The sequence below is a fragment of the Podarcis bocagei genome, assembly GCF_964188305.1.
Source record: "Podarcis bocagei genome assembly, chromosome: 14".
Taxonomy (NCBI): domain Eukaryota; kingdom Metazoa; phylum Chordata; class Lepidosauria; order Squamata; family Lacertidae; genus Podarcis; species Podarcis bocagei.
In genome coordinates, this window is record NC_138139.1 from 36,752,787 (window position 1) to 36,770,610 (window position 17,824).

General features: G+C 45.4%; 1 protein-coding gene across 1 annotated transcript in view; it reads left to right on the plus strand.

Annotated features, from left to right (window-relative positions):
- LOC308573492 (cytoplasmic phosphatidylinositol transfer protein 1-like) overlaps positions 1-17,824 on the plus strand; it is a 48,406-nt gene that overhangs the window by 14,461 nt on the left and 16,121 nt on the right. The window contains exon 3 of the mRNA XM_081170445.1: positions 13,455-13,603. Coding sequence (XP_081026571.1) covers positions 13,455-13,603 — 149 coding nt within the window. The remainder of the gene's footprint in view (positions 1-13,454; positions 13,604-17,824) is intronic.

A 17,824-nucleotide genomic window follows, 5' to 3' on the forward strand; every position in this document is an offset into this window, starting at 1 on the left:
CCTGCAATAGCAGCCCAAGCTGGCCTGTTAGATGCCTAATGAAAGCTAAGGTAAAGTTAAAGGGACCCCTGATGGTTAGGTCCAGTCGTGGCCGACTCTGGGGTTGTGATGCTCATCTTGCTTTATTGGCCGAGGGAGCCAGTGTTTGTCTGCAGACAGCTTCTGGGTCATGTGGCCAGCATGACTAAGCCACTTCTGGCGAACTAGAGCAGCGCACGGAAACACCGTTTACCTTCCTACCGGAGTGGTACCTATTTATCTACTTGCACTGGTATGCTTTTGAACTGCTAGGTTGGCAGGAGCAGGGACCAAGCAAAGGGAGCTCACCCCGTCGCGGGGATTCGAACCGCCGACCTTCTGATTGGCAAGCCCTAGGCTCTGTGGCTTAGACCACAGCGGCACCCGCGTCCCTTAATGAAAGCTAGAAGCCAATGTTTTGGCTTCAAACCAGAGAGGCCTGTGTTTAGATCCTCACTTGGTCACGCATCTTACTGCAGGCTGGCTCTCTGGACATGGTTGAACCACAACTCCCATCATCCCTGACTGTTGGCCTTGCTGCCTGGGGCTGATGGGAGCTGGAGTCTGAGAGGGCCACAGGTTCCCCAACCACTGACTTTCTGGGCAGCCTTAGGCCAGCCTTTCTTCTTGCCATCCCTAACCAGTTTGTTGTGGGAAGAGTGAAACTTCTGGGGGAAGGGAAATGCCAAAGCCCATGCAGTTTTAAGGAGGGGAAATATTTTGGGAAACACCAGGCTGTGTGTTTTGTGGCCCGGAGTTTGAATAGATGGGCCTTTGAGGAGGCCACAGGCTCAGTGTGTGCAGCATCCCACGACACCCTTCATGTGGCCTGGGAGCGCAGGCTGCCCGCTTCACAGAGGCCTCCCCTGCTCAGCACGAGGAGTGTCAATCATGCGGCTTCCTGCCTTCTCACGTGAAAGGCCTTAGTTGCCGTGGTAGCGTGCGTCATGGAAACTTCCTCATGCACAGGTCTGTGGAGGAGCGGAAACTAAAGGTATGCTGCAGATCTTGTGGAGAGACAGAAGGCTTTCCACCCCTGCCCCACATGGTAGGTTTGGGGGCCTGCCACCCACCTTTGCTCTGGCTGGATAATTAACATTTGCAATTTCTCTGTATGGGTGTGTATGTAGAACACACACACAGAGAGAGAGAGAGAGAGAGAGAGTTTGTGTGTGCATTTGTGCATAGTGTGTGTATTTATAAAGTATTTTGTGTATTTATAAAAATATTTTTTGTGTGTATGTGTATACACTTGCACAAACACATAACAAACATAATCTGCATTATTATTATTACTACAGTTAATAAAACAATGACAAAACAACAACAGTATAAATTAAAAACCATTAAAAACACAAATACAAAAAACAAATTAAAAGCAAACCCTAACAAGTGGGCACTTGTGGTAAAGACCCATTTATTCAGATGGGAGATGTGTAGTCCCAGTTGCTTTGTTTATATACCACATTTTACATCTGTGCTCAGATACATCAATGGTTCCTTGTTATCCCAGGAAAAAGCGGCAAATGTGGTGCTGCAGGATTCTGTCCTGGGTCTGGGGTTGTCTTTAAAAATGACTTGGGTGAAGGAATAGAAGGGATGTGCATCAAAATCAAGATGACACCAAACTGGGAGAGGTATCAGGGTTCATGGGTTCAAAGTGACCTTAATAAATTGGACAACTGGGCCACAGCTAACAAAATGAATAGCAGTAGGGACAAATGTACGGTTCTAGTCTTTCCTGGAGCACAAATGTAGGATGAGGAACATCTGGCTTGACATGTAAAAAGGATCTAGGCGTCCCAGTAGACCACAAATTTAACATGAGTCAGCTGTGTGATGCAGCAGCAAAAAATGCTAATGCAATTCTAGGCTGCATCAACAGTGTCCAGATCAAGGGAAGTAATAGTACCGCTCTATTCTGCCTTTGTCAGATGCCACCTGCAGTCCTGTGTCCAGTTCTAGGCACCACAGTTTAAGAAGGATATTGGCAAGCTGCAACGTGTCCAGAGAAGGGAGTTGGGTATGTAAAGAGGGATCTCTTCCAACTCTCCAGTTCTATTGTTCGATGATCTGTGCTGTTCAAATAAAAACAGCTTAAGTGCAGCCATAAAACAGCAGTGCATAATAAACAGTACAATATCTCTACAACAGAGCACTAAAAAAAAGAAAAAGTCAACTATTTAACACACACCAAAATTTGAGTGAGCATAAAGCTCACCAACAGGTCAAGTAAAAATAGCCAGTAACTCTGCAAACCTGCTTTCACCCCTCCCCTCCTCTATTATGCTTCAACCAAAAATACAGAGCTACAAAAATCAGAGTTCCCTTTGAAGACTGATTGACTGTTAAACTCTTCGGGAAGTTGTAGCTTTATGAGAGGAACAGGAGTCTCCTAACAGCTCTCAATACCTTTAACAAACAACATCTCCCAGGATTCTTTGAGGGAAGCCATGATACTAATATGCTGTTGATAATTTAGGACTATTAATTGCAACAGGTTTACTTTGAGTAGGATTTATTTGGATACAACCGAAAGATCTGTGGTCTGTCTTTATCCAAAAAAGGAGAAAGCACAGCAGACATCTTCTTCACCCCTGTCAATTTGCAGCCCGGCCAGGCATATTAAAGAGGGCTAGTATGCATGTATCCCGGCTGCCCTGGAGGGACAAGGTCTTGGTAACTGCGTACGTAGATCATTACACAGACGCCAGTGCCTTTCCTAGCAGCTGCAAAATGCAAAGGACTCAAGAAGGTAGAGCCGTGCATGTTGAGTGCTTAACAAACCCTAACATCCTTGCAAAAAATAAAAGAGCTTTGCAGCAGGAATATATTTTGCAAATCAAGGATGCTCTCACAATGCTGGAACTTGGGGCCAACCAGTGAAGCTGATCGTTGGAAGATTTTCAAGGCAGAGAAAATAACTTATTCACATAGTAGTGCATAGTTAATCTATGGAGTTTGCTCCCACACGAAGCGGTGATAGCCATCAACCTGGATGTATTTAAAAGGGGTTCAGACACATTCAGGGTGGATAAGACTATCTAGCTCCACCTTCAGAGCCATTATGCCTCTTGACTACCAGTTGCTATGAATTGCAAGTGGAGAAGATATGGTTGCTCTCAGGTCCTCTTACAGACATCTTCTTGGCCACTATGAAAACAGGATGCTGGATTAGACGGGCCATTGGCCTGATCCGACAGGGCTGCTCTTATGTTTTTATGTTTTCATAGAACTTCCTTTATTCAGCTCTTGTTAGCCATTGGGAAGGCAGGATTAAAGCAAAGCATCTCTGCCTTCTGAAAATTTCATCTTAATATCTATATATTCACAAGTTGTGGATTTGTTTGACTCACTCATAAGGATTCATTATATTCCAGACAAGGAATGCAGTTTACTTCCAAAGTTGTGGAGAGGGTTTTACCCAATGTGTGCCATCCCGGAGTACATGGCAGAAGTAGTCATGGGAAAGGCCACAGCTCAGTAGTAATGATCTCACTTGGTATAGAGCAGCTTCCTAGGGTACTTGGGAAAGGACAGTGGCTCAGTGGGAGAGCATCTGCTTTTCATGCAGAAGGTCCCAGGTTCAGTCCTCAGCACCTCCATGAAGGACTGGAACATACTCCAGTCTGAAATCCTGGAGAGCTGCTGCGAGTCAGTGTAGGCAATACTGAGTTAAATGGACCAGTGTTCTGGCTTAGTGTAATGCAGCTTACTATGATTCTGTGATGGGTGGAAGAATTCTGTGCCTGGTACTGAAGACCACTAGAAAAGTGTCTAAGACTTTCCTTTTGTATAATATTTTTATTAATTTTCTATTTTATAATATTTAAACACATCTTCGTTATCCACTTCTTTTGCTCATATGAGCCTGTCAACTTCCCTCCCTCCCGCCTCATGGTTTTCAAAATTCATTTGTATATCATAGCATTTATACATTTTCCATTTTATGTTTCACTCATTCAGAATATCACAATTTTTAAATAAATATAAAAGGGTAGTAACAATTATCATTACAAGTCTTCTTATAACCCTGCTAGTGTTAGTTGCTTACAATGGTCCTTCAAGAATTGTATAAATTTACTCCAGTCTTTTTGGAAAGCTTGATCACGTTGGTTTCAGATTTTTCCTGTCAGCTTCGCCAATTCCGCAAAGTCCACCATCTTCATCTGCCACTCTTCTTTTGTTGGTATTTCTTGTTGTTTCCATTTTGGGACTAAAAGGATTCTTGCTGCAGTTGTTGCATATGTAAACAGTTTTTGATCGCCCTTTGGTATCTCTTCACCCACTATAACCAATAAAAATGCTTCTGGCTTTTTAACAAAGTACTTATACAAGGCTTCCTCAACCTCAACCCTCCAGATATTTTTGGCCTACAACTCGCATGATCACTAGCTAGCAGGACCAGTGGTCAGGGATGATGGGAATTGTAGTCTCAAAATATCTGGAGGGCCGAGGTTGAGGAAGCCTGACTTATACATTTTCTTTAACTCATTATATATCATTTCCCAGTATGCTTTTACCTTGTTACAAGTCTGCCACATATAAATTCCCTTCCTTTTCTTTACATTTCCAACACTCCTTATTTCTTGTCCTATACATTTTAGCAAGTTTAGTTGGTGTTAGATCTAAGACTTCCCTCTTGGTCAGCAGTGGCTGCAGTTACAAGCATCCACCTCCCCTTATTTCTCTCTTTTCTGCATTGCTTCAACATGATGTTCCCCAAGCTGCTGAAAGTTCGGAGTTAGTGTTGGCTGGTACACGTTGGGACCGGTAGGGCAGAAGGCAGGAAGACCACCAGTAGGTGGCGCCAGAGGCAATGGCAGAGAGAGCCAACCATTCTGCGTTTGCCCCCATTCTCCTCCTCCAATGAAGGCAGCATGAAGGATAAGGACAGAGGGGAAAGCTGACAGCCAGTGCCACCCACTGGCCCTGTTGTAAGTTACGAAGGCAGAGCAGGTATGGGTTGGCTGAGGGCAGACTGAGGTTGGTGGAGCAGTGCCCCATTTGCCCAAATGGACCAGCTTACGCTGGTTGGAGCCTCTGCTCAGGAGAAGCTGCTTGATAAATGGCTCAGATCGACTTTTTGAACAGCAAAAGCATGTTCAGTGTTATTCCAGAGGAGAAGGAAGATGGCCTTGGCACCAAAGCAGATACAAATGGCAAGTGGCCAAATTGGCCCATTAGGAAAAGGGTCCTAACAAAGGTGCAGTGCTGCTGTAGCGATGCCATCCAAGAAGGATGAATCCCCTGCAGAAGAGGCGGACAGTTTGTTCTGGGCTGATTGTCTCTTTGGAAAGAGTTCATTTGCACATTTTGCATTTATATAATTAACACTGTTTTCATACCATTTGCATAGATGTGGTAGACCTCGTCGCTCACGTGGCCATCCTGCTTGCTTAGGGCAGCATGACCTTCTGGGCTCAGGGATACTGGGGAAGGGAAAACATTGCAACCCACCCCCCAGGCAGAAATTGTGACTCAGTACCAGAGCACATGCTTCGCATCCAGAAAGTCCCCAGTTCAGTCCCCAGCATCTCCAAATAAGCGTGGCCAGGCAGCCATCTGTGGGGAAGATCTCTCCCTGCCTAAGACCCCGATCTGCTGCTGGAAACTAGAAAATTCTGTGCTGTGGACAAATATTCTGACTTGGGTATAAGGCAGTTTCCAATGCTGTAGGTTGGGTGAAATGTGGTCACTGACCAAAGTTACTAACGCACAAGAAGATTTTACTAGTCCAACTGAATGCATACGGCCTGAGGACTAGAAAGTTGCTTCATCCCTAGCTTTTTTATAGCTTCTCCCCATGGTCTACCGTAGACAATTTTGACCCACCATAGGTGACTGGCTTTTCCTAAGCCTGGTTCCCTCCAAAGGATGGACACAAACATCATTGGATCGTTACGTGATAGGCTATTTCTATTGCACCAGTGGCTTGCTTGGTCCGTGTTCAGTGTCTACAGCGGTTCCCCGAGAAACCACTGCTCATGTTGGCCTGGAGATGCCAGGGATTGAAGCTGGGGCCTTGTGTATGCAAAGCAGATACTCTACCACTGAGCTGCGACCCCACTTTTTTCATGCTTCAGTTTTCTATGGGGAGCAGAGTTCTTGGAAGCATCCGCTGCTGTGGACGCAGCAATGTTTATATTGTGAAGCGCCCTGAGAACTTGTGTTGAAGGGTGGTATATAAATCTCATAAATATAAAATAAAATAAATGTTGACGACAGGCACTGCATTGGTCCAAGGGTTCCCTGAAGTTCTGCCCTGCTCTGGGAAAGTGTGGTGATTAGTAATGCGCTGCGCGAGTGGTGATTTCAGGTTAACATGCGGATAACACTCAATAAAATAATGAGTATGCAAAGACATTGTCAAGTGAACCTCTCCCCCCTCCCACATTATTTGTCGAGCAAGAAAAGTAGTAGTCACATTTAAGTTTCTAGCAAGCAAGGGAGGGGTGCAATAGGAGAATTCCTATTTTTCTGTGGAGGACTTGGGACTGATGTATGTTCCAGCTCTTCCACAGGTCATAACTTCTACATCCAGCCTCTGTTATTGATTGGTTGATTGACATTTACATCCCACCTTTTTCTCCAAGGAGCTCAAGGTGGAGTACATGGTTTTCCCACCCTCCTCACTGAACCCCCTCAACAACCCTGTGAGGTAGGTTAGGCTGAGAGGCAGTGACTGACCTAAGGTCACCCAGTGACCTTCATGGCAGAGGAGAGATTTGAACCCTGGTCTCCCAGATCCTTGTACTGCAGTGTGCAAGGTGGTGGTGTACATGCCCTGGATATGTTCCAGCTAACACAAAATTCAGACTTATGATGAATATCCTACAGTTTTAGCCATGTAGTGGACATATAAAGATTTTCTCTCCCAAGTACTTGCTTTTTTGAATATTCGTCTCACACAAACAACCCGCAACCCTATCCTCTTGAGTGCCCTTGTTTTTCCTGGGTGCTAAATAAAAGATTTGTCAGATGTATGATCCTAAACTCAAAGTTCCGCAGCCTGGTGCCCTCCAAATGTTTTAGGGTACAACTGTCACCAGCCCCAATGGTCAGGGATGATGGCAGCTTCAGTCCAAGTCAGCTGCAGGGCTGTCCTAGCCAGTCAGGGATCATGTGAGCAGAATGCTTCCTAGCCAATCAGCACACTTCAAAGTTGATCAGGTTTGCTATGTAATGGATGCCATGGAGGACAATTGGTGTCAATGGAGAGGGAGTAGATGGGTGGTATGGATGAGTAGGCGTGTATCTACTCAAGGAGAACCCACAGATGATTTTTGTGTGAATTGTGTTGTTTGGCAGTGTGAAAAATGGAGTAGTTGTACATCAGCCCTATGCAGGATTCATTTTAGCATATTGGTTTGTTCCAGGTTGCATTCACATAGTAGTTTATTCCATTTTCCCAACTTGCCCATTTCTGTTACGTTCAGCATTATATCTGAGCTTTCACACAATGTAAAAGCCACTTCTGGAACTATAGTGGAATATCATGCAAGTTTAGAGCTCATTTCCATGTTAACTGCTTCCAGCAGTTTTGCAAACAATGTGGAAAAGAGTGCTGAACTTGAAGTGTATTCCACTTTACTTCTAGAAGTGGCTTTTACATTGTGTGAAAGCTCAGATATAATGTGGAAATTAATAGTAAGGGAAATGTCATGAAATGAAATAAACTTCCGTGTTTATACAGCCTCGGGGTAAGATCTCTGTGTTGCTACTTTCTGCTCTGTTTGTTTTCCTCTAGCTGTACTTACATATCTACAAAACCAAGGCAAAGGCAATGTGCAAGTTGACTCTCAGAAACAAGAGAATTCTGGTTGTGTTTAAGGTGGAAGAAGAGTCAATATTTCCATAGCTATCTCACTTTAATTCACTTTGGGGGGTCCTGTGCCTCATGGAGGCTCCACAGTCCTTGCACGGGACCATTTCACGTTGGGGGAAGTGTTTGTGTGAAAGAGCTTCCCTGGGTAAATTGCCTCCACAGACATTTACCTAACCAGAGAGAGAAGATGGGCTGCCATTAATTCACTAGGTGGCTGTAGGTGGTCTACTCTCTCCATGTCAGCCTCCAGTATGGGGGTAATGATAATGGTCTATCTTAAAGGGCCATTGTAAAGATTACACTAATAGTACCCGCAACGTGAAGTATTTTTGACCTTTGAAAGCACTATATGAATCCTAAATGTTAATCATATGGGGTGTATGTGACCCAGTAATCAGCTGAACCCTACATCATAGGGTTGCTGTGGAGATAAAATTCAGGGGAAGACTCCAATTTGCTGCCTTTAGCTCCTTGAAAGGGTGTTGGGGCTGCTGCAAAGGGTATAAATGTAATAAAATATACCATATTTTTGCATACATTTCCTCCACAGACATACTTTATGCAAATCAGTAATTGAGTTTGGACAGAACTGGGAGCAGGGGGGAGATTGTTGGGGAACATTGGTGTTATGTCTGAGCAGATACATAATACTTGCCCTAATAATTTGCAGTACTTCGTATGGTGCTAGTCCCTGTTCTCTTTCCTGCGGCTCCTGGTTGCAACCCTAGGACCTTCACCAGCAAAGTTCGTTTCTCAAATGTGCAGAGCTGGACCTGGAAGCTGCCAGGATATTGCACCTCCTTCTGCTCTGAAAATCCTTCTGATTTTGGAAGTTTGAGGAGAAGATGGCACTTTGTTCATACTTGGAGAGGCCTTTCCATTTACATCTTTTGAGGGCTGAGCCAGCTTGGACAAGGCTCCCCCGACGGCTGAGGCCTCACATGGGCTTTGAAATCCGCACAGCACATTTTGTGATTCAGCTCCCCCTTTCTCATCCGTATGGCAGGCTAAAAGTAGCTCATTTCAACACAGCTGCCACTCTCTTTTTTTGCCGGGGCTGAGCAAACAGCCCCAGCTAGCATATTCAGAATTTGCTGGAACCTGATCGCTTCCCTGGCATCAGTGTTTACCTTGCAGAAACAATCCCCCTCCTGTAAGTGTTTTCTGGCAGTCAATAAACCAGCCTCTACTTTGCTTTTTCTATGTCTGCAGAAAAATTCTTGTATTTAGTTAGTGGACCGCAAACACCTCTGTATGATAGGGATGGGGAACCTAGGAATCACAAGAAGCAGCCTTATACGGATCTGTCTAGCTCAGTATTGTCTACACTGACTGGCAGCAGCTCTCCAGGGTCTCAGGACAAGAGGCTCTCTTACAGCCCTACCTGGAGATGCGACAGATTGAACCTGGAACCAACTGCATGCAAAGGACATGCTGTACAACTGAGTGAAAATCCCTCGCAGGCTACAGAGGGGGAAATAAATCCGGCCCTCCATTCCTCTCTGCTTGGCCCTCGGGACTCTCTCCAGGCCAGACACCCTCCCCAGCCTTGCTTTTGAAACCATCTCTTTTAAATAAGCCAATCACACCATGGAAAGCCATAAGGAAACAACACATCGGCTACTTTAAAAGCTTATCTTTTTAACGGGAGGCTGCAAAGGAGGGGAGTCGCTCTCGGAGAGGAACGAGACGAGAGAATATTAGCCTGGGGAGCTTCAGGTTGAGCCGATCCCTTGGAGAGCTGAATTTGACGGGTGAGTTTTTTCCATAGTTACCCAGGCCCACACATGCAAATATCAAGCCGCTGTGGTTGGATGACTTTTCCGTTTTCCAGGACGGCACAAGAACTGAATGTGCTGCACCCCCCAAAGGAATAGCTGTGGTTTGTGCAATTGTTGGAGCCGAGCCGTAAGCAGCCGTCAAACGGAAGCCCAGAGCCCAGAAGGCTGAGTCAGGTCAAAACCAGGAATCCGTGACTCCAGGTGCTGCTGTTCCATGTGCATAGGACCAGTGGAGAGATGCAGCCCCAGTCTAAATAGGTTGGAGAGAGCCATTAACCAGCCCAAGCTGGTGGAGACATTGCAGGGAAAGGCTGCAGCTCAGTGATAGGACATCTGCTTTGCATGCAGAAGATCCCTGGTTCCATCCCTGACACTTCCAGGCAAGGCCAGGAGAGAACGCTGTCTGAAACCCTGGAGAGCTGCTGCCAGTCAGTGTAGATAGTACTGGACTATCTTGACCAAGCGTCTGACTCAGTTCCCAGCTTCCCATGCTCCTTCCAGCATCCCAACTACATTCTCATCTGGTGCTCCTAAGGATGGCAGCAACATTTCATGCATTATGTTGCCTCCTTAGCCTTGTGACTACAGTGTGGTGGCTGGTTTGTGGGGTGGGGAGGAGCAAGAGTGATGGGCCAAATACTACCCCCTGGGCCTTTCACTCTGGCCCCCAGATATCTCCCAAGCCACACGCCTCTCATAGGCCTTTCTTTGTACCCTGAAATTGGCTGAAATGTGTCCTTGAGCCGCAATCGTGCCCCTTGCTTCCCTGAATGGAGGGTAGAGAGGATTGTGTGTGCAGAACCCGGCCAGCTTCTGCCATTTTTTTTCCCCTTTGCCCCTTTTCAGAATTGCTATGCGGCCCTTGAAAGGTTCCCCAGAGGTGAATGCGGCCCTCAGGCTGAAAAAAAGCAGCACCACCCCTGCCTCAAAATCTACCACTCTGATTCTGCATCTTTCTGACTGTGTACATTTAAAGCACATTATCCCCCCCCCAAAAAAAGAGTCCTGGAAGCTATAGTTCAGCGCTCACAGAACTACAGTTCCCAGCATCCTTAACCAACTGCACTTCCCTTCAGGTTTCCTCTGGGTAGGGGGAAAATGTGCTTTAAATGTATGCTGTGTACACAGCTTCCAGCACACACACACTTTCTCTCTCTCTGACACACAACACACACTGCCTTCTCGTTGTTGTCATGTGCCTGGATTCCTTCCTACCTTGGGAATTGCGGCCTCCCCGTTCAGGACAGGCCAAGGTCATTCTTCGCCATAAACACAGCCTGTCTGGGCTTCCCCAAAGTGCCCCAGCCGTGACCTTCTCCAGGCAGGATGGATTCTCCCATGCGTGCAAAACAGCCCTTACTGAGACCAGGACATTCCCAGGCTCTGCCTAGGCACTTTGGGAGTCTGGTGTGCAGCATGTGCAGGGGTGGGGAGCTCCCTCCTTATCTGCCCTGGCTCTGCTGCCGGCACTCGGGTGATCTGTCTGCGGTGCTGTGCGCTACGCATCACGCCTCCTGTTTTCCAGAAAGTGGTCCATGAAATGGTGACCGGGTGCAGGGAAGCCAAGAGAAGTTTCCTCCATTGTGGCTTGTTTGTTTTGTTTGATTTAGTGATGTAGTGCTCTCAGAGCGCATGGCACTTTCCAGAATACAAGAGGGCAGGGTCTCTGCCTCCCAAGAGCTTACAGTTCACAATGCAGAGGAAAGGCCAGACCAGGAGGAGTTTCTTTTTTTAAAAATGATATTTATTAATATTTCACAAACAATAAAAACAAATTCCAACAAATTCCAACATTAAAACTACAAAAGCAAAACAAATAAAAGATACACAGTAGAAAAACAGTTGATAGAAGAAAGAATAAAAAATGAAGAATAAAGAATAAGAACAAAAAAAGCCAAAAATCAAAACTGAAAAATAGATTAATATTTTCAAATCTTGTATTTTCTTCACTAGTTTCTTGACCTTCTCACACCTCCCACTTTGTATTCCAGTTCAAATATTAAATTCAGCAAATCCTTACCCTCTCACGTTCATCCTTACCCCATATATTAACCTATTATTATAGATATCCATTTCCAATTATCAATCCCTATTTACATTTTCTTAAGCATCTCTTTACCAGTACCACTTATTTTCAATCAAACGTCATTTCAACATTCCTTAATTTTACAGTGCTTCTGCAGGTAATCTTTAAACTTCTTCCAATCTTCCTCCACCGACTCTTCTCCCTGGTCTCGGATTCTGCCAGTCATCTCTGCCAGTTCCATGTAGTCCATGACCTTCATCTGCCATTCTTCCAGTGTGGGTAGCTCCTGTCAGACCAGAAGGAGTTTCGTCCACCATATGATTGTCAGAAGAGCCTGGCTGCTGGATCAAGGCCAAGGCCCACCTAGTCCAGGACTATGTTCTCAGCCCAAATAGCCAATGGTCAGGGATGATGGGAGATGGAGGAACCACGCGCTTGCAGTGTATGGTGTGCACATAGCCTTCTTTTTTTAGTGCACCATTTTGTGTGCCTTGTGTGGGGAAATGCTTTAAAAATGAAATAAATGCAGGTAAATTCAGTGGGAAAGCTTAGCCTGAGCTGAACAGTTTCAAGTTGCCACATTTGAATGATCCTGAATAACTTTAAATATATGTGTGTGTGCGTGTGTATGTGTATCTATGCATGAATTGAAAGCTCAATGTTTGGAAGAAAAGGTTTCATCTACCCTTGACCCTGATGAGCTATTCTTCTTACCGCAAGGAGCAGGAAAATAATAGATGTGTACATCTCCATTTACTGCATGTTTTTAGAAAAAGTTGGGGATGTGAGCTTGCAAGGATTTTGCCAGATTTTCGAGTGGGTGGGTGTTAGGTACTTAACATCTCATTTCCTATATGTTTCGTTCTTGTGGTAAAGCTCCAGATAAGATTTCTTGCTTCAGTTGAAGAGGCTTGTGGGGGCACAGAGGCGGAATTTGTAAAAATAGAACATTTGCTAGGTTTGGGATCATACCCAGATGAAAGCAGTTTTAAAAGACAAATTAACGGGAGCATCTTGCAAAAATCCCCAAACCTCGTAAAAACCGTTTAGTGCTATTTAAAAAAAAAGTTCCAAAAAAAGGAAAGCTTAAAAAATAGTGTGGTATTTTATAGCATCATCCTTTACATATTTACTTAGAAGTAAGTCTTATTAACATAACCACCCCACCCCACTCACCTTTCCCCCCTCTCTCCCTCTTTTCCTCATAACTTAACATTGTATGTAACACTAATGTCTCACAACAAATGAAACTGAATTGTAGAAAACACAACTTGAAAAAAAGAGACAACACATGTTTTTGTACAATAAGAAGTCTTTAATAAAAAATATGTTTAAAAAGTCATTATTTACTCCCAGGTGAGTGTAAAGGATTTCAGCCTTAGAGTGGTCAAACACTCTTGGTATATTGTCCCAGTAACTCTTAGGACAACTCTCTAGTGTAGGCCTTTATCCACATATTACAGATTTTGGACAGAAGGGGAGGTTTGGAAGCTTAGAGAAGGGTAGACTGTATATTGAACTTAGGGGTTCCCCCAAGTTTGGCGTCCCCTTCCCTTTTGTGGGCAGAGGGGGGGCTGTTTTGGCCATTTAAGGAACAGCACTTATACCCTCACACTGGAAATAACAGGAATGCCACTGTGTTGAGTCTCATATCTCAACAGGCCAGTCCGGCTTCAGGCAAGCAGAGTTTGTTTGGCTGAGAGAATGGCAGGCAGAGGGGCTCTCAGTCCTCCCCACTCGGCCCCCTCAACTCGGCTTCTTGAGCTGTGCAAGATGACAGTCTTTTGTATTTCCTTAACAGTACCGTGTTGGGCAGCTGTACACCATCAGCAAGCACAGCCACCAAGAGAGCGACAAAGGGGAAGGTGTGGAAGTGGTGAAGAATGAGCCCCACGAAGACCCTGTCCACGGCTGTGGCCAGTTCACCGAAAAACGTGTGCACCTCTCCAGGTGAGAAGCCAGCCAGTGGCTTTTGTTGTTATCTTTGTGTGTGTGGTTTTGGGTAGGGTTGGTTTTTTAAAAAAAGAAAATAAATCATGATCTGAGATTTTATTTTATTTTTCAATTTTTTTAATTGATTTTCCAAATTTATAACAAACATAACAACAAACAAGAAAAACATTACTATATCAAAAAGCAAGCAAGCAAACAAACAAACATTTATCCAAACTGTTATAGTCCCATTTTTGTTATCATTGTTGGGTGACTTCCTCAAATCCCCCTAGCTGAGTTTCCATATAGCTCCTTGTAGCAGTTTTCCAACACTATGTTCATATAAGATCTACTTGTTCAACTAACATCTTTCTTTCTTTTCATTTTTGCTTCTATCCATAGTATTATATAATTTCACATATTTAAATCCTAGGCCAATCTGTTACTCACAAGTAATTCTATTTAAATTATCTTAACATATTTAACTAAATAATCCTTAAACTTCTTCCATTCCTCTTGATACTCCTCCTCCTTTTGGTCGCGGACTCTTCCGGTCAGGTCAGCTAGCTCCAAAAAGTCCATCATCTTCATCTGCCATGATCTGAGATTATTATCTCCCATCGTTCCTCCCAAGGAGCCTCCAGGCAAGAAACACAACCAGAACCAAACAATATTTTTTTAAGCGTTCTAAAAAGCACTATACATTTAAACCACTCTCACGTCACTTTGTGCTGTCATGGCTTCCCTCAAAACACCATGGGAAGCATTGTTTGTTAAGAGTTGCTGAGAGTTGTCAGGAGACCCCTCAGACAGCTAGAATTCTCAAGACTTCCCTAGGAAGAGGAATTGCCTGCTAAACCACTCTAGGCAGGGAATAGGGGTCTCATAACAACTCTAAAGCTCCTGGATTCTTTGGGGGGAAAGCCACGACTGTTTAAAAGCAAAAAAAATTCCTTCCAGTAGCACCTTAAAGATCAACTAAGTTAGTTCTTGGTATGAGCTTTCGTGTGCATGCACACTTCTTCAGATACACTGTTTAAAAGCAGTACAATACTGCTTTACACATATTGTGCAGTTGGGGCCATGTAGTATTGTGCATAGTACGGGTGTGGCCAAGCCTTTTCATTTTGTACAATGAAAGCTGAAGATCTGGGGGTTATGGTTCTTCTGGGAGGGGGAGCTCTCCCATCCCATGTGGATGCCCATGCTCAGATTAGCCCGTGGGGTATGAGTTTGTACATGCAAAACATGTGCTCTGCCACTGAGCTTTATCATCGTCCCCCCCCCTTCCACCCACCAGCTGTACCTTGCTGATTCAGTGTTTTGCTGTTCTCCCCATTTGTTCTTCGCTTTCCAATTAACTTGTCATGGATTCTGACAATTACTCAAGACTGGCTTTTGTTTGAAAACCGCTGGAGACAAAAGACATACGCCTCCCCCTCCCCTTGCTCACATCTGCCACCTACGGAGCTGTCTCTGCTTGACTTGACCCCGTTCCTCACAAAGGTACTCTCTGCAGTGCAGGCATACCTGTCAGTGGAGTAGGGCATGTTAGTGTATGCGCACAGCTGAGTGTGAAGGACTTCCTAGACCCTAAGATCTGGCAGAGAGGCCCTTCTCTGTGTCATGCCTTCTGGAAGAAGGTACAGGGTTATAAAGACTATGACTAGCCGCCTGAGAAACAGTTTCTACCCAAATGCAATTCTGGTTTTAAACGCAGTATAAGGAGTCGCTATAGGAGTATATTGTATTTTAAAATGGGGTTTCAGAGTTTTTAGGGGGTTTTGAATGTCTTATGTAGATTTTTCAATTTCATTGTTCTGTATGGGAGAATGACAATAAAGATAGCGTATTGTATTGTAGCGAGGTGGCTCAGCTGACAGGGACAAGAGGAAGGGCCTTCTCAGTGACTGCCCCCAAATGTTGTGATTCTTTGCCTTGGTTGACCTTCTCTCTTCCTAGGCTTTGTTAGATGGCAAAAATTTATGCGGACCTAGATGGAATCTTGGCTCTGGGGGTTGAATGTGGCCCTTCAGACCTCTCTGTCTGGCCCTTGGGACACTCCCCAAGCCACACCCTTCACTGGCTGCCCTTCTTGAGAGTTTTTCCCTACCTGAAATGTGTCCTTAAACTGTAATAACACCTCTAGCTTCCTGGAGGTATAGAAAACTTGGGCTTTGTGCAGCTAGAATGTAGCCAGCTGTACAAAGAATCACATAAATTGCTCCACCTAGTTTTGCCTCTGACCCCACTCACCACTGGCATATGCCCCCCCCAGAAGATTCCCAATTAGGGGGTGTGGCCCTTGGGCTGAGAAAGCTTCCCCATCCCTGTTATACACACTGGAAGGGTGAGAAGCGTATCCTTCTATTTAAAAGGTCAACACTGTCCTGAAACATTTGCACTTTGGAAAAACTGGGTGCTGGTCAGGGTTTCCTGCAATGCATCCACAAGGCAGAATAGAGGGGTGTGGGTGTGTGGGTGTGTGTGTGAGAGAGAGTGATCCTGCACCTATGCATTGCTTGCTCCCCCCCCCCCCCCCGAGAGATTGGAGCATTGTCTAGTTGTCTTTCTTTGGCAGCTTGAAGGCACCATGTTGGGAAAAGGCTGCTCTGCCTCTTTATTTTGTAGACATTAATTCCAGAGAACTGGAGAGAGCAGAGGAAAGTTTCACCAAGAGACAATAAAAGTTAAATCTTGGCATTTGGTGAGACAAAGAAAAGCCATTAGAACACAGAGAACCAGTTGAGCAGGAAATCTGATGAACTCCTGCCACTAAGAAATAAAAATCCTTGTAAACTTTAACCACAATGCCATGCTCCCACGTTTTGTTCTCAAACTGCTCCTCCATAGGAGGTTTTTGAAATATCCCCAGATGTTCTTGATTACAACTCCCAACATTCCCAGCCAACTTAGCTAATAGGGACGATGCGAGTTGTAGTCCACCAACATCTGGGGACCTGTGGTTGGAGACCACTGGCCTAGAGGAACCCAAGCTCACACTTTGCCCAATCTAGTGTCCTCCATAATTTTTCAGCTTCAACTCTCATCAGCCCCAACATGCACATCTCTAGTATTCCACAACACCTGTGTTCTGCCTCCACTGCCTCTGAATGCCAGTTGCTGGGACCTTCTGTATGCTAAACATGCCCTGTCACTAAGCTACAGCCTTTCCTTGAAATAATCCTCTTTCTCTGTAAATCTTGGTGGGAGAGTCCAGCTGACTTGGTGGTGGTAGTTGCTGCCCGTCGCTGTGACTCTGGTTCATATGTGAGCTCTACATAAAGCTTGCCCAAGGAGAGAAGCCTCTTTGTGACAGTAGCAGCCATCAGTTGTGGCAGCTGCTGTAGCCACCTGCAGAGAGCTGCCCTCCAGCCCTATCTCTCAGCCCATTGATGAGCCAGTTAGTGGAGTGCTGGCTCCTTTGGCTGACTTCCAGTGATGTCTGGCTTAGAAGCACCAGAGCAGAGTGGAATGAGGAAGTTACTGTGCTTTGCTAAAATTTCCTGCTTCCTTTCTGCTACTGCTGCTAAACAAATCTAGGCCTTGTAGAGCTGGTGGTTATGCTGAACGTGACTGGGAGTGTGTGTGTCTGTGCATCTGCGTGTGTGCAGTTTGCACAGGTGGTGTTAGCTTGGGGTAAGAACACAAGAAGCTGCCTTATACCAAGCCAAGCCATTGGTCCATCTAGCTCAGCATTGCCTATACTGACTGGCAGCAGCTCTGCAGGGTTTCTAGGCAGGAGTCTTTCCTAGCTCTGCTTGGAGATGCCAGGGATTGAACCTGGGACCCTTTTGCATACAACACAGACACTCTGCCGCTGATGTTGCTAGACTACAATAGCCATCACCCCAAACACTGGGGCTGGTGGGAGTTGTAGTCCAGCGTCATGTTGCCCAACCCATAAAGGTAAAGGGACCCCTGACCATGAGGTCCAGTCATGACCGACTCTGGGGTTGCGGCGCTCATCTCGCTTTATTGGCCGAGGGAGCTGGCATACAGCTTCCGGGTCATGTGGCCAGCATGACTAAGCCACTTCTGGCAAACCAGAGCAGCGCACTGAAACGCTGTTTACCTTCCCGCCGGAGCGGTACCTATTTATCTACTTGCACTTTGACGTGCTTTCGAACTGCTAGGTTGGCAGGAGCAGGGACTGAGCAACAGGAGCTCACCCCGTCGCGGGGATTTGAACCGCCAACCTTCTGATCGGCAAGTCCTAGGCTCTGTGGTTTAACCCAC